The sequence below is a fragment of the Zalophus californianus genome, chromosome 13 (assembly GCF_009762305.2).
Source record: "Zalophus californianus isolate mZalCal1 chromosome 13, mZalCal1.pri.v2, whole genome shotgun sequence".
Lineage (NCBI taxonomy): Eukaryota > Metazoa > Chordata > Mammalia > Carnivora > Otariidae > Zalophus > Zalophus californianus.
Genome location: NC_045607.1, coordinates 19,605,901 through 19,622,335, shown reverse-complemented (window position 1 = coordinate 19,622,335; position 16,435 = coordinate 19,605,901). Strand labels below are relative to the sequence as shown.

The following is a 16,435-nucleotide window of genomic DNA, read 5'->3' as shown; positions in this document are numbered from 1 at the left end:
GTTCCTTCCTTCAGCCTCACAGGATGGCTCTCACACTTCAGTGTGGAGAACAGCCTTACTAGGAACGGCCACAACGCTAGAACCAGCTTCAGTGGACAGCGGCAGATGCTTTTCCCAAGTTGCTTTGCAACATGTGGGATTTTTACATCCACTATTGCCCTGGGCACTCTGTCCCTAGAAGGTGTGCGTCCACTGGGGTTGGGCTAGGAGTGCTGAAGTTTGGCGCAGGAAGTCTGGGAGTCTGCTCACGGGGATCTGGAATATTAGACAATTCCAGGACACCAGAGAGAAGAGAGAGCCCGCCAAGCTCCGGGCCCAGGGAACAGAAGTGCAGGCCCCGGAGAGACTTCCCCACACCCCTCACAACAGGAAATGGGGGTTTCCAGGCTGCATCCAGCAAGAAGAGGAACAGAAGGGAGGCAGGAGCTTGTCTGGAGCTGCGAGATCTGTGAAGGCCACTCTGGTGTGGTCCAAGGTATTTCCTGCCTCCTGAGGTCTCTGGTCCTCCCTGGAGCACGATTCCCTAAGTCTTTGCCTTCCACATTCCTACATAAGTTATTCTAAGACTTCTAGAGGGCACCTTATCTCCTCCCAGCCCTCCCACCCACTCAATTCCAGTGACAGGGCCCTTCTTGCTAAGCCTTGAGGACGAGCTGGTTCCCACCTCAGGGCCTTTGCACATGCTGTCCTTGCTGCCTGGGCTTTTCAGAGTGTATGGCAGCTCCTTCTTCCTCCCCAGGTCTCAGCTCAGAAGTCATCTCCTCAGAGAGGCCCTCCCTGACCACCTCATCTGAAGCAGTGCCTCCCTCTCCGTCACTCTCCACCCCTCCCTCTCTAGATTTTACTTCCTTTCATCACTCTTCACCACCTTAATGATCTTGCTCACTCATGCTCCTTTCTGGATTATGGTCTCATGCCTCCCATGACCTCCAAACTCACTAGAAGCTTCTCCACAGCAGGACCTCATTCTCCTGTCCATTTCTCTATTCCTACCACAGCGTCAAGCGCGCTGCAGGTGCTCACTAAGTACTAAGTACGGGGTGACCAGGGTGAGCCATGGAATGGGTCCTACCTGCCACAGTCCTCTGAGTCTCTCTCGGATTCCTGCGCTTTGAGAAATGTGGAGGAGCACAGCTACTCAGCTGGGTGGCCATGAGGATTCACTAAGATGCTGTAAGCACAGCGCGCAACACCCATCAGCACCATGCCCTACGCAGGAAAGGGCCTCAAGGGAAAGATAAAGCCAGTTCCCTGCCCAGTTCTGGAAGGCTGGCCTTGAAAATGGCTCCACGCCTCAGGCAGCCTTGCGGGCTCAAGACCACTGCGGAGCAACAGGGATCGCCTGGCGGGGAGGAGGTCCGAGCCCACCTCTGCCCGACCCAGCGCTGCACTAGGAAGCAGCCCCGGCGGCGCGGGCGGAGGGGCCTACCGCCGGGCTTCCCCGCCGCTTCTCGCCCGCCACCTGCACAAAGAACGCAAAGCACGCCAAACGGACGGGTGGCCTTACGGACGGGAAAGGAGAGCTGAGCAAGAGTGTCCAGAGGGCAGGCCTTGGCCTGGAACCCCAAGCCACGTGGCCTCCGGGCTGTGGGTGTCCAGGTCCTAAAACACCGGGAAAGCCGCATGCAGGACTTACATTCCTGGTCTCCGGAGCAACCAGGGGCTGCGATACAAACAGGACCCACGGCAACGCTCAGAAACTCGGGGGAATCATCTCCCGGTGGGTTGTTTTTGTTTGTTTGTTTCGGTTTTTTACTGAAACAGTCACGATATGAGGGGAGGAGGGCTTCGATGTGCCCCCCTCCGTCTTCAGGTTACCACACCCCACGGTGCTCCTGGCCCACAAGCCTGCCTCCGGAAAGAGGCAAAGAGCTGACACGGTGGGAATCCCTTTGCCCTGGGAGGCACGCCCTGAGCTCCTTCCTCCGCTTCAGTTCTGGAACTGCCCCCCCCCCCACCCCGTGAATTCTCACTTGGTACAAGGTGACCAGCACCAGTTCCTGTTCTTGACAGCCTGAGACACACAGCTGCAGGGGGTTCCCTGTAGAGCCCAGAGTCCGGGCAGCTGCGCACGGCCGTGTGCCTGGGTCCTGACCACTGAGAAGTTGAATCATGTTGAATTTGAAGGGGGGCCCTTAGCTGTCTCTCCTCCCTCTTCCACTCCTGGGGCTAGAATGGGGGACCTGGCGTAGCGCAGCTTTAAGCATCAGAAGGGGCAAGAGCCCAGGGGATGATGATGGGGGCAAGGGTGGGTCCCAGAGTAAGATGGGGAGCAGAGCTGCCGTTCCAGCCCCCACTGTCGCCTCCGTTCTGTGTCAGGGAGAAATAAATGATCTGATTTAAGTCACAGTCTTTGGGCTCTTCGGTTGCAGGATCTTAGCCTGAATCAGAATATACATTGCACGGGTCAAAAAGAAAAGAAGACAAGATGAAACACTTCGGTAGGGCCTTGAGACAAGACCAGAGCCCCGAAAGAACCAAGCCCCTTTGTCCAGCCTCTAAGAAGCGTCCCTGTTCTGGGTGTGGCAGGGAGAACGGGGTCTCGGGGGACCAGCCTCCCCCACCAGCCCTCCGCCCCTAGCTGGCCTGCTGAGGCCAAGGCCAGGCAGCTCACCTTTTTCTCATCCCCGCCTTGCAGGAGATGCAGGGTGCTCCTCGAGTCCCCCTCGCGCTGCCTCAGGGTGCTGCCGTGGGTCTGGGGCAGGCCTGAGGGCGGGGAGATGCTGCGGCCCTGTGGGTCCACCCAGGTATAGATGTGGTTGGTGACGTAGCCCCCAGGGATGCGCCCTGCTGAGTACACAGACAGCACCAGCTTCTTCGAGCCCTTCAGAGCCTAGAGAGAGAGAGAGGGATACAGGGGTTAGCAGGAAGGGGGCAGTGAGGGACAACCCTCCCAGTACCCAGAACTTACTTTCCACACAGGGAGCAGAAGGCCAGTCCCTGAATCACCCCCCGTTTTTTTCTCTAGCCCTCAATTTTTGTCCTATGGAAATGAGGACATCCGTCCCACCCCTATCTTGAAGTGGTTCAAACGTAAGAAATCCGATCTCTCAGCACAGCTGTGCAGAGACGAGTTAACACAGCAGGCCTAAGACTGCATCCTCAGGAAGGCCTGCTTGGCTGGCACCTGGGAACCTGGATTCTGAGTGTTCCTCCCGTTCCCTAATTGGGAAGGGTGGCTCACCGTGCCCAGGTTCCTTGTGCAAACTATGTGGGGGTCTGGAATGTGGGTCCAGGCAGAGGGGACCTATGTGACCATCCCCCAATAAAAGCCCTGGCACTGATTCTCTAAGGAGCATCCCTGGTGGACATTTCCCAGCTCATCCTGGGCTCATCCTGCAGCAAAGGGAGACTCAGAGGCTTGCACCTGGTTTCCTACAGACTTTGTCCCTTGCACCTATTCCTTGTGCTCATTTTGCTGGGTATCCTTTTACTGTCATAAATCTTTGAAAAAAAAGATTCTATTTATTTGAGAGAAAGAGAGAGCACGCATGACAGCACGAGGGACAGGGGACAGAGGGAGAGGGAGAAGCAGGCTCCCCACCAAGCAGGGAGCCCGACGCGGGACTCGACCCCAGGACCCTGGGATCATGACCTGAGCCGAAGGCAGATACTCAACCGACTGAGCCACCCAGGCGCCCCCTTGCTGTCATCAATCTGAACCACAAGTACAACTATACACGGAACCTGTGCACCCTCGCAGAACCCAGGGGTGGTCTTAGTGACCCCGATAAGACAGTCAAGAGATGAAATGACTGATAATGATAGCCGGACATTTATAAAGAGCCTGTCTGTGTCACTCTGCCCTGTACCTGGCATGCTTTGTCTCCTCCTGAAATCCTCATGGAATCCCATCGTGTTGGGAGAAAGGTCCATTATTCAGATGAAGAAATAGAGGGAAATCATCTGCTTACATTAGAAGGCAGGGGTTCCTTTTCCATAGCAACTAATTTTGAGTGTAGACATCACCTTCATTCTACGTTTTCCAATCTGGGGATGGAAGCACCGCGAGGAGAGAGGAGCCCAAACTCTCTGCCCTGGGGTGGATGCTGAGATTGGCCATACTGCTTTCCTACGGGGCACCTGGAGCTGAATGACACTGTTTATTGAGGGACAGTCACTTAGCGTGAGGATTAATGGCAAACCCTGCAACTGGGGGGCCAGAGCCTGCTCACACGAAGGCCATGCTGCCACTAAAATCACATTTATAAATGATTACGAAGAGTACCTAACACCGTGGATCCGTGATACGCTCTACCGTGCAGTGGGGTCAAAGGACACCCGTCGAATCTTACAGTAAGATCTCAGTGATAACGTTAAGATAAAAATCACACAGGAAAAAAAAAACAAAACTGAGGAGCGATGTGCCAACACGCCAACAGTGCAGGATTATGGGTGATTATTATTTTGTTCTTCCTCTGTCTCAATATTTTCCAAACGTTCCAGAATGAGGATGCATTGCTTTTGATCTCAGAAAAGAAGAATATGCCTCAAAAAGGGGGAAGGGAGTACCTAGCTCTCTGCCTCCCCCGAGCTTGCCTGGATGTGCCCCGGACTGCCTTCTCCTGACTCCCCAGGACTCTGGACAGACCAAAGGGACCAAGGGAGGAGCCTTCCCCCACAGTGGGGAGCCCCGGCTGCATGTCTGAGCTTCTTCCAGAGGAGGAAGGGTAAGCCTGGAGGTGCCGGGGCCCCTCAATTCCACAGCTAAATGCCAGTCCCTGGTGGAGGGGTAATGAGAATCCGGCAGCTCTCCAAAAGGCTGCTTTTATTTCTGAGAAGATGAGCAGGGAGAGATTTGGTGCTCTTTTAGCAAGTCCCCGGGACACTCCCCCTGATAGGACAGCTGGGAAGATAAAACCTGTGCAAAGTTTGAGGGGCAGGGTGGAGAGGCTAGTGAGCAAGGAGGGCTCTGGGGGAGCAAACAGGGAAGGGGGGTCACAGGGCGGCAGCAACCTCAGCAGAAACCTGTGAGGCCCCCGTGCCTTCCTGACCCTTCCTCCCCGCCCATGGCTCCCTCCCCCGGGAGGGCACTGCTGGCTGGAGGCCAGTCCCACTGGCTGGCTTCTTCCCTGCTCCCTCCCTCGACAGACCCTGAGGACTGAGCCCCGCTATTCACTTGACAAGGGTTGACTTGAGGGCCTACTGTGTGCCGGGCCCAGAGAGAACAAGTGGCACCTGCAGCCGGTGAGAGATGCTGCTTCCCCTGGCAGGTCCTCGGAAAAGTCTGGCGACGCCAGAATCAGGAACAGAGGAATGCAAGTGGAAAGAACAGAAATGGTGGACGGAGGCAGAACTGCATTTGAGCCATACTTCTGTCCCTTATGAGTCGTGAGTCCCAGGGCCGGCACTTCCTGCCTGAAAGCAGCACCGTGAAAGGACAATACCCACTTCTCAGCACGGTGGGGATTCCAGGAGACCATGCGCAGGAGGTCCAGAGCCTGTGCACACAGGAGCTCAGCGGGGCCGAGCCCACTCGCCACTCTTCCCGGAGTGTCTGCACTGAGAAGGGAAACCAGGTGCAGAAAAGCCTCGTCCAAGGAGCTATACAAGGAAGCAGGTGGCGGAGAGCACGCTTTGTATTCTGTAGGCTGGCCAGAGTGGAACTCTCTTGGTCAGTTCTATAAATAGGCAGGCAGCAACCTTGAGAACGGAGAGGAGGTTAGTGCCTTTAATGAGAAGACCACGGAGAGCAGGCACCGGGGAGGGCCTGGGAGCGCACCGAGTCTCCCTCGCACTGCCTGCCTCCGGTATCTTACAGAAGGGGACCCTGGGAGCCCGACGTGGGAAGGGACAGAGAGGGAACGAGTACAAAAAGGACAGCCGAGCACACACAGGGGCCAGCCCTGGGCAGCCCCCCCGCCCCCATGCACCTCGGTTTCCCCATCACAAGACCAAGGGGCCAGAAAATCTGACGGCCACTCAAGCAGAGACCCTTCCAGAACCTCTGATATTGGCATTTTTGGTAACTGGGGGCTTCCAGTGGGGTCTTGGAGAGCAAGAACATCACCATCCAAAACTGAACAAGCCCAAGAACAAACCCAAGATTCCTGAGACAGCACTTGCCACCCCAGAGCAGGCTCTCAGGATAGGCCTGGGTGCAGGGGCTGGGAGACGCCACTCGAACGCCCACTGCCCTTTTCAACTAAAACGTGTATGTGTCATGCACGGAAGGCAAGGAGGAGGGGGATGGTCTAAGAAGCTGGTTTCTGTCTTCTTCCTGCCTTTTTGTCTCCAGTTTCCCAGACAGCCGCTTGCTTGTTGGAAAGAGTGGCTCTGAACGGAGAAGTGAATTCCTAGAGAGAGCTGGCCAGTGCCCCCAGCTCGGCACACACACGGCCATCCCCAGGCTCGGGCGCCAGCTGCGGCTCGGGTGCACCTGGCCATTCGTTTCTCAGAAGAACCACCAGCTTCTCTGGTGGGAGCAAGCCTCCATATAGCACACAGCTTAGGGAGCAGAGGAACCTAGAAGGAACTCCAGCTGTGAAACAGAGGCCCAGGCATGTCTCCGTTGCGCCACTGGCTCACTGGGTGGCCCAGGGCTATGTCCTCCTCTCGCTGGACCTCGGTTTTGCCAACCGGCAATGAGCAGCTTGAACTCACTAACGGCTGAGGTCCTGCCCCAATAGGAAACTTCAATATCTTCTGGTTAGTGGCTCCATCCAGAAGGAAAGGCTGTATTTACCCATGACAGTCATGAGTCATGGCAGCAAAGAGATCGGGGGCTTTGAGATACACAGGGACAGAGTCCAGGCAGCTCTCAGGGAGTGAGTCCTCAAGATTGCGCGGGCTGAGGCTGCTACCAGGTCCTTGAACCAGATCCTGAGCCTCGGGGCTCCGAGGCTCCCTGTCAGCCGGAAGGGACCAACAGCCAGAAGGACAGACGGAGCATCCGAGGTGTGGCAGGATGCACATGGCAACTCAGCTTTATCATTGACAGCAGGGACCCGAGGGCCGGAGAGACAGACATTCCTCCAGTGGGACTGTGGCTGTGCAGCTCTGCTCCTTGCAGGCAGCCGCCTGTGGGTGGAAAACCACATCCAACACCCACCTTAAAGCAACGTGGATGCTCTGCTTGTGCAAGCTGGTGACTGTCACCCATGCCTATCTCCTGCATGGCAGCCCGCACAGCCAGTCTCCTTTTCTCCTGAACCAACTGTTTATTAGCTGTGCCACCTCACACAGGTTACTGACCCTCTCTGTTCATCCCTTTCTCTCCTGTGAAACAAAGATCATAATTCCACTCTCTCTCTGGGTAGAGGGGCCCTGTATGGCACAGTGCCTATCACCGGAGAATTCAGTGAGCTGTGGCTTAAAAAGGGCACAATGTGAGACCCAGGGAGAGTCCACTATAGACGGAGCGGTCATCAGAGCACTACTCCCACGCTTGTTACCATGGGTTTGCTGGTAAAACCTGACCTAGGGCTCGAGTGCGTTCCACGGAGTGAGATCCTTGAAATCTCGATCTGACCCAGCAGACGGCATGGCTCAGACACCATCCAGCCGCAGATGACTGTTGAGGCAGCGTGTTATGGTTATGGAAATGTAAATTATATGTGTATGTCTTCACACTTAATAACTTGCTACTTGGATTAATGCTCTCAGGAGGCAAATTTGCGTCACTCAGCTCTTCAGAGCCGACTGGATTCACAGCCCAAGTGACAGGATTCTCTGCTCAGCAGAGGACAGAGAAAGCCACGGAAGACAGCCACAGCATAAAGGGGACGGGGTGTTGTGTGTTCACACGGCAGATGCACAGATGCTCCTATGTTCAAGAACACGCACTAAAGCACAAGTGTGAAGTGAACCACAAGGTCACAGGATGATGAGACTACTGTCCTCAGGGGCACAAAGGACACATTGCTAAGTCTCAAGGAAGGGCACATCATGGTGACTCATCCAGCCTATTTCAGGACACAGACCTTTAGGGGCGAGGTTTTCTCTTCTCCAGAACAGAGATGCTCAGCCTCAGGAAGGGTAGCCCGTCTAAGAGCAGGGTTCAGGTTAGTGATCAGGAAGAGAGGAAAGAAGGATGCGCACTTGCTCTTCCTGACCCCACCCTGCCCAACTGGGGCTCACTGGGTACCAATCCTGACTCTGCTGTTGACTTGCTGTGTCACACAGCAAATTACCTAACCTCTCTGTGCCTGCTTCTGCATTTAAGATGCAACTGTTGTAAACATTATCAAGATAACACAAAGGTGCCCGACTGGCTCAGTCAGAGAAGTGTGCAACTCTTGATCTCAGGGTTGTGAGTTCGAGCCCCACGTTGGGTGTAGAGGTTACTTAAACAAATAAAACTAAAAAAAAAACAACAAAAAACGTAGACTGCCTATACATAATATATAGCATCTGGCACATAGTAGGTACTAAATGTGAATTTCCTTCCTGAGTCTACCAGCTCCTTCTCCCAAACCCAAGCCCCAGAATTCCCTAAAGCTCTAATCTACATGGACACAAATACAGAGGCAACTCTAGCCTCTCTCTTACGACTTTCCTCATCTCCAGAAACATCCTTCCTTCTTTTAATCCACACTTCCTCACATCTGCCCTGCCTTGGACGTTCAGCCCATTCCCACCACCTCCAGGAAGCCTTCCTGGATTGCGAATGACCTTCCACCTCCAAGAGCACCCAGCACGCTTCTATATTTTCATTGCCATGTATACTAGAGTCTCTGCATCAGCTTCATACCTCCTGTCTCTAGAACTACAAGATATGTTCCTTGAGGCACAGTGCATGTTCTGTTTTCTTTATAACCTCTTCCAACAAGATACTTATTGAGCTTTCTAAATGCCAGGCAGCCCCCAGGAAATCTGTTCAAATGAGGCCGCAGAAAGATCAGTGCCCTAGACTAGGGCTCAGGCAGCCTTAGGTCAGCGCCCCATGCTTCTCCACACTCACGGGAGACATCCCCTCAGGCATGCATGGGATTTCGTGAGAGAAGCAAAAGAGTGGCCGGGAGCTACAGCTCTGGAGCCAGGCTACCGAGATTCCCATCCCAGCTCTGCCACCTGCCAGTGGCAACCTTGGGCAAGTTACCAGTCCGTGCCCCAGTTTCACAGGCACAAGACGGGTTAGGAGCGCTATTATATCACAGGGTAGTTGTGAGGATTAAATTAGTTTACATGCATAAAACGTTTAATGCTTGGAACACAGGTAAGAGCTGCAAAAGGGTTAGGTATGATTATGATAGGGAACCCAGAGTAGAAGTCTCAACCCACCATCCATGATAACTACTGCCTGTCCTTCTGGAATGTTCTGTGCATTTTATAAACATGTGGATGCACATATACAAAACTACTGTTGTCGGGGTGTCTGGGTGGCTCAGTCGTTAAGCGTCTGCCTTCAGCTCAGGTCATGATCCCAGGGTCCTGGGATCGAGCCCCGCATCGGGCTCCCTGCTCCGCGGGAAGCCTGCTTCTCCCTCTCCCACTCCCCCTGCTTGTGTTCCCTCTCTCGCTGTGTCTCTCTCCGTCAAATAAATAAATAAAATCTTAAAAAAAAAAAACAACCTACTGTTGTCTGATCTTCACATAAATTGACTTACACTTAACATTTTCATCACCATGTTTTTTCCAGCTAAAAATATGTATTTTGAAGATCTTTTCTCACCAGTTCAATGACATTAAGCTCATGTCTTTGTGCATGACTAGGGCGCGCTCCCTGGCAGGGATGCACCACCACTGAATTCCCACTCCTCTATTGTTGGACATGCAGATGGTTTCTCGGTTTTTGCCACTGCAAACAAAGCTACGATAACATACCTTTTCATGCATCTTGAAGCACACATGGGTCTAATTCTCTAGATCAGACATAAGTGGAATTCCTAAGGCAGCGTGCAAAATTAATGCATCTTTTTTCATACGCAACCTTGTCCCTCCCTGTTGTAGTTTCTACAACCACCTGCAGGGGCGCAGCACTATGACATCCATGCCTACAGAAGGCGCTGTGGATGGGACTGGGTGCGGGCTTTCCAATGCCTTTTCCCAAAGCAGAGCTCACTCTGGTGCAGGGATCCACCCTCCTTTATGCTTTCTTCCACAGGCTCCAGAAATCTAGTTATAGACAAACCTTGGCTCTATTTTCCAACTGCATCTGGAAACTAGAGAATTGCCAAGCACCAAAATAAAAAGGTATTTTAGGGTGAGGATTCCACCCCCCCAAGAGTTTTTCAGTGAAAGGTATATTCACTAGAAAGCCATTCCCAAACAAAGTTTTATCTCTTCCTGGCTAGGATACTTTAGACAAGTTGCCTCAGCTTTATCACCTGTTAAATGGGGCTACTAATGCCTACTCTTAGAGAGTTACTGTGGGGACAAAATGAGGACTGATGAGATAATGTACACAAAGCATCTTGCACTCAGTATGGTGCATATAGCGGGTGCCCAACCTTGGTGGCTAATATTATCGGTAACAGCAAAATTACAGGGATGACCACACATTTTATTCTTCCCATTGCCCAGATGAGTAAAGAAACTCTAGGTGGTGGCGTGTCTTAAGCAAGGTCAGAAAAAGGATAAGAGGCAGGGCTTGGATTTGAATCTTGGACTTTCCAAACTGGTGCTTCTTTCACTAGTAGTGAAAGGGGGTTCAGATACCCAAGGGCAACCCTCTGTCTTGGCCTCACAAGATGGGCAAGGAGAAGGTCTGAAGAGGGGATGTGGGACTTACAGACCATAAACAAGTGAGAGCCCCCCGAACTCTTGAACCCTGAGCTGGTGCTAGGTTCAGGCACATGGGCTGGAAAGACCCTCCCCATTCAGCCCCACTTTGAGGGAGGACAGAAATTAATGGTGTGTGTTCTCTGCCCCAGGGGTGTATTTTAATGTCATGAGAAAGTAAAGCCCTAATTAGTCCTGTCTTCAGAGCTCCTTCCCTCTGCATCACATTTTTATCTGTGTTAATTACCTCTTACAGGGACCACTAACTGCAACAGCTTCCCAGCCTCTAAAATCAGTCTCTGCTGCACAGCCAGGACATCCTTTTAAGATGCGGGTGGACCCTGTCCCCTCCCTGCCAGAACACTCCCATTGCTTCTGATGTAAAATGCGAACTCCTCACAGTGTGTCTCAGGCCTGTGTGGCTGGCCCTAGGGGCTGCCTGGCCAGCCTCATCACCAGCCTCATTGCCTGTCCCCGCCACTGGCCTTTCTTACAGTATCAAACGCTCCAAGTTCTTTGCACGTGCTGCTCCCTATCCCTCAAAGTACGTATATCAACATACGTATACAGTGATTATTTTATTTATATCCTTCTCAGTAGATAGAGAAGTCAGGGAATTCTTCTGTTTTGGGCACAGATGTGTCAATAAATATGAAAGACTGGAAATCGTGGGTGATTCCACATAAAATGAAAGACAATGAAGAAATGCAATTGTAATATCCTTCCTCCTGAAATTGATTGCCTTCCTTTGAAGACTGACTGCCAATGAAGAATTTTACCTCTCTGGAAATACCAATGAATTCTCTAGTAGAATCTAAACAATGCATGAATTTCCCTTTTTGCCTTGGTTGCTAGGAAGCTCACAACTCCACTTAAATATGAAACATTATTCCTATTAAAGGCAACACACACACACACTTTCCAATATGGTTTCTGAGCTCTGTGACTTTTTCATGATGTTCTTTCTAGGTTAAGTCACTCAATTATTTCTGAAGTAGGAAGAAATATTAATCACAAATACATTAACAAGTAAGTAAATAGGACATGTAGAGTTCAAAGAGGATGTTAAATCACACCAATCATATAGGAAGAGCTCAGGAAAACAACTGCCAAGTGAGTGAATGAATGCTGAAGTACATCTCAAGGATCAGACACCTTATACACAGAGTTGGAGGCAGAGATATTTTTCACAGACGCTTGGGCAATAACTCTGCTTTCTCATCCTACTCTCTCCTTCCACGCCCCAGAAATACTTTACTGCTGCTGACTTTGGTCTAAGAATCATGTCATTTAAAAACATTCCCTTAAATAAAAGTCCAAAAAGTGTGAGTTTATATTCTACTGGAACGTTGACATACGCGGGTAGTGGTATGCCGAGAAAGTCACCGTGTCTCAAAGAACGGTGGCTTCATGTTGGTGTCCCTCACAGCTGTGTGCCCGTCAGGGGGCCAGGATCTGGGGCAAAGCTTACCACACCTGCTCTGGCTCTTTGTGGCCACCTCACCTCTTCAAGTGGCTACATCCTCAGGGAAATCAATATGGACTGCAGAGCAGTCCCCTTCCAGGAGATGCAGCTCAACATATACATGAAGCAAAAACAAACAGAAGCAGGTGATCCAACCATCAGGGAATGTGAACGCACAGAAATAAAGGCCAGGGGACAGGGCAGAGAAACGACAGCTAGTTAGGAGGGTGGAGTAATCAACATCTTCTTTTCTCCTTTTGAGTTGTTGTTGTTTTTTTTTAATGTTGTTTCAATTTGCCTTTAATTGGAGCCTTGCAAAGTAGAGTTCAAGAAATCAACTCTTCATCCCCTCCACTGTTCTTTCTTTATGAGTTTGACCTTCTCCAGAGGCTTGGGGTGAAGAAGGCAGCCCTTGTTCCAGTACTGGGAACACCAGGATCCCGGAGATTGGAACAGGGACCTGACATTTTAAAGCCCCTGATCTCTGGTATCTTTGCTCCTAAACGTCTCAGTGAGTTAAGGCTGTAGGAAAAGGAAAAACATGAAGGATCAAAAGAGAGAGAGAGAAAATGTTGTCCTTAGGGATAATGCCATGAGAAATTTGCAAGACAGTGACAGAGTCGCCATCCCCTTGCAAAAGAACTCAGGAGATGAGGACAGAGCAGATTCCAGAAAGATATTGATTCCCTTTTAATGCAATTCTTCAATTATCCACTATGCCTGGCTTTTAGTCTCTTATAATTTAAGTAAATTGCTTTACAAATGTTCTTTTAAATTTGGTCTCTTTATTCTTTTCTTTCTTTTGGGAAGAACTAACAAGATTCTAGGAGTCATAAACATAATCACTCAAGGTGAGCCTTGATGAATTTCCAATGGCATTGTTGTGATCTAGAACCAATGTCCATAGCACATCCACCTATCAGAAAAATCTGATTATATATCAACATTTTCTTGGCCCAAGATCGGATATGTGGATGGGGTGTATTCTCCTGGAAGACACTTAACATTCCTGTCCCTTATCACTTTCTGTGCATTCCGTTAACAAGGGATAGGCCTCCAATTTAACTCACCCTCGAACTGAAGGATCTGAATTCCAGGTGGATGAATCAACCACCTAACAGCTACTCCTAACAACCATCTCTTAAAGAAAAAGGCTAATAGATCTGAGGAGCTGGAAATGTAACACTCTTGTGGTTAAATGGGGCGTAGGACATCAGTAAGTTACACACCAAAAATAAATAAATGTATATATATCCCATATATATATAATAACGTACGTATATAATACATATATTCAGTATGTACATACAGCTATACAAATAATAGACATGCAAAGGAGTTCAACTTCACTATTTAAATTATGCAAATTAAAATAGGATACTTTTTTGTCTATCAGATCAGCAAAAATGGAAAAGAAATATAATATCCGGTGTTGGCAAGGCTGGGGGAAAACGAAGCATCACACACACAGCTAACACTGGTAGAGGGGGCTATAAAATAACAAACTCTGCTTCCCCAAGAACAATCTGGCAACAGTTACCCAAGTCTTAAAATTCTGCCTATGCCCAGAGCCAATGCCACTTCTAGAAAGACAGCCCAAGGAATTTTTAGAGACATGCTTCCAGATTAACGTGCCAGGACACATTGTCTAAAGCGGCAATGTGGATAACGTTTAAAAAACAACCTGTCCAACAAGAAGAAATTAGTCCAATAAATCACGCACCTCTTTGCTATGACGCAATCATTAAAAACCATGTTCTAGAAACATTTATTGGGGTCGAAAAAGAGTCATGTTCCACTGTTTGGTGAGACAGGCTCAAAAACTCTGTTCAGAAAGGCAGTTTTGTAGAAAATTCCCAATAGGAATTTACACACGTAGGCATGCGGGGGACTGGAAAGACGACAATCAAATTGTCAATAGTGATTATTTCTGGGCGGAGCAGATTATCAATGACGGGGGAGGGTCTTTTTCCTTTGTGTTTTCCTGGGGTTTCCGAGCTCTCTAAATTGAACCCATCTCTCTCGGGTCATTAACGCACACGCGCACAACACATATTCTATTTTAAATGCGCAGGCGGACTCCTCTGCTCCTCATGTCTCCTATGAACCAAACAAAATGGCCCTTCCTTTGTCCAGTCTGTGACGGTGTTGGCGACCACCGGCCTTTTACAAGAGGCCCGGGGACCCCTGTTCGCGCTGTGCCCGCGAAGCAGGCAGCACAGATTTGCAGCCTCCGCCAATCAAACCGAAGTTACCAGTTTATCCTAATGGGGCTGGAGTTGAGGTCACGGTTAATCTGTTTAGGGAATTTCCACAGACAAGGCACAAAATAAAATCCTGACAAAGGTCGGGGCATGGCAGGAGAGAGAAAAGGGGGAAAAGGGGGGGATAAAAAGGCCCAAAGTGCACAGGGCCGGGCGGCCGTGGCCTGGGCTGTCTGCTCACTCCTGGGTGTTCTGATCAAAAGGCTGCAACACCGGTTCAATAAGGAAAAAAACATCAGAGAGGAAATGTACATTTACTGAAACGGTGCTCCGGCCAGCGCCGTGCTAGGCTGGATGCCCGCCAGAAGGTGGCAATGAGCACACACTTGGGAGGCAAGAAGATCAGGAGTTCAAATCCCAGCCCTGCCACCTCCTACCTGCGTACTGGTGGCTGGTCCCCTCCCTTCCCAGGGCTCGGCCTCCTCTCCCTGGGGGCTGCGCCCAAGGGTTGGTGTGGACATTTGCGCCAAGCCCTCGCAGAACTCCAGGTGGCACAGAGACGCCCGTCCCTGGGGGCCATAGTTATTCGTGGGCTCAGTATTACAAGTTCATAAGCATCTTGGGTGCTATGTATTTTATACCAGGAAGAGTGTTATCTGGTAGGGAAAAGACCCCAGCACAATGGGGTGAACATAGCAGGTAATCATGAAATGTTCAAATCGACAGATGCCCCCAGTGCTTTCACAGGTTACCTGTATGGCCATTAGTATCCCCATTTTAGAGACAAGGAACTTGAAAAGGGAAGTTAAGAAACTTGCCTGCCGTTTGGCTCTTATTCGCATTACGACGTTATCGAAGAGGCATCTGAGAATCAGAGCGGTCAAGGAATTTGTTCAAGGCCCCACGGGTGCACAGTGGCAGAGCCAGGCTTTGAACCCAGAGCCCCTGGCTCCAGAGCCCAGGCTGAAGCATCACGGGAGGCTGCCTCTCCCTGTCTTTGGAGTAACGGATACAACCCCTCAAGTCAACAAAACCTGGTTTTAATTCCTGGCTCTGCCTTCCTATCCGTCTTTGTGACAACAGGCAAGTGACGAACTCTTTGCAATTTTTTTGCCCAACGAAGCAATAAAAGCAGTACCTCCTTTGAACCTACTGGGCCAGTGTGAGGTTCAAGTGAGTTCATACATAGAAAGTCCTGAGAACGCCGTCCGGATTACTGTAAGCCCTCAATACATAAGTTATTACTGGCCACAGAGCAATTCAAGGAAACCCTGGAGGATGTATAATCTGTGTGGCAACAAGTGAAGCAGGGTCACTAGGCTGATGGAGCCGCAGGGGAGGGGTTCCTGCAGATGGGGTAGCTGCAGGTGGGCGGGGCGATCCACTGGGGCTGGCCTCACAGGGGCCGTGCGTGTGGACAGGTGCAGGGACATAGAGCCGCCTTTCAGAGGAGGGCGTGCTGCCCGATGGCACTCAGGGAACAGTCAGAGAAAAGGACTGTCTGCAGACAGAAGGGGATCAGATCATGGGCAGCCTGAACATCAGGTTCAGGTGCTCGGCTTCTGCCCTGAAAGCCAGTACAAGGCGCTAGGCAGGGCACCGCTTGATGAGAGACAAATTTCGAAAGCGTGCCCTGCCTCCAGGACGCTGAATGGACTGGATGAGCAAGACGGGAGACAGACAGCCAGCCAGGGGGCTGCTGTACTTGGGCCTCCAATGGCAGGGAATTCGGCCTCCAATGGCAGTATGGTCTGGGATGTGCTGGGGAGGGATCAGGCCTGGAGGGTCTAAGCTTGCCAGGGCTCGTGCAATCCCCAACAGGGAGACTGTAGAGAGGAGAGCAGGTCAAGGTTACTAACTTGAGAAATGTCCACGATTTGTGGGCAAGAGGATGAGTTGCCTTCAGAAGGTAAGACAGGAGCCTTGACTTCCAAGGCAAATAAATGCTTTTCCTAATACTGGGGAAGAGCTGAAAATATAAATTTAAAAAATAAAGATACCAAAAGGAGGCCCAGGTCCTGTTCAGAGACAGCACGGCAGAGAGGAAGGGATTTGGGGACAAACTGCACATCTTGACTTAAACCCTCAGGACCGGAAGAACTCG

General features: G+C 50.8%; 1 protein-coding gene across 1 annotated transcript in view; it reads right to left on the bottom strand.

Annotated features, from left to right (window-relative positions):
* Positions 1 to 16,435, bottom strand: part of WHRN (whirlin) — a 96,449-nt gene that overhangs the window by 69,753 nt on the left and 10,261 nt on the right. The window contains 1 exon segment of the mRNA XM_027616764.2: positions 2,615 to 2,833. Within this exon segment, the coding sequence (XP_027472565.2) occupies positions 2,615 to 2,833 (219 nt within the window).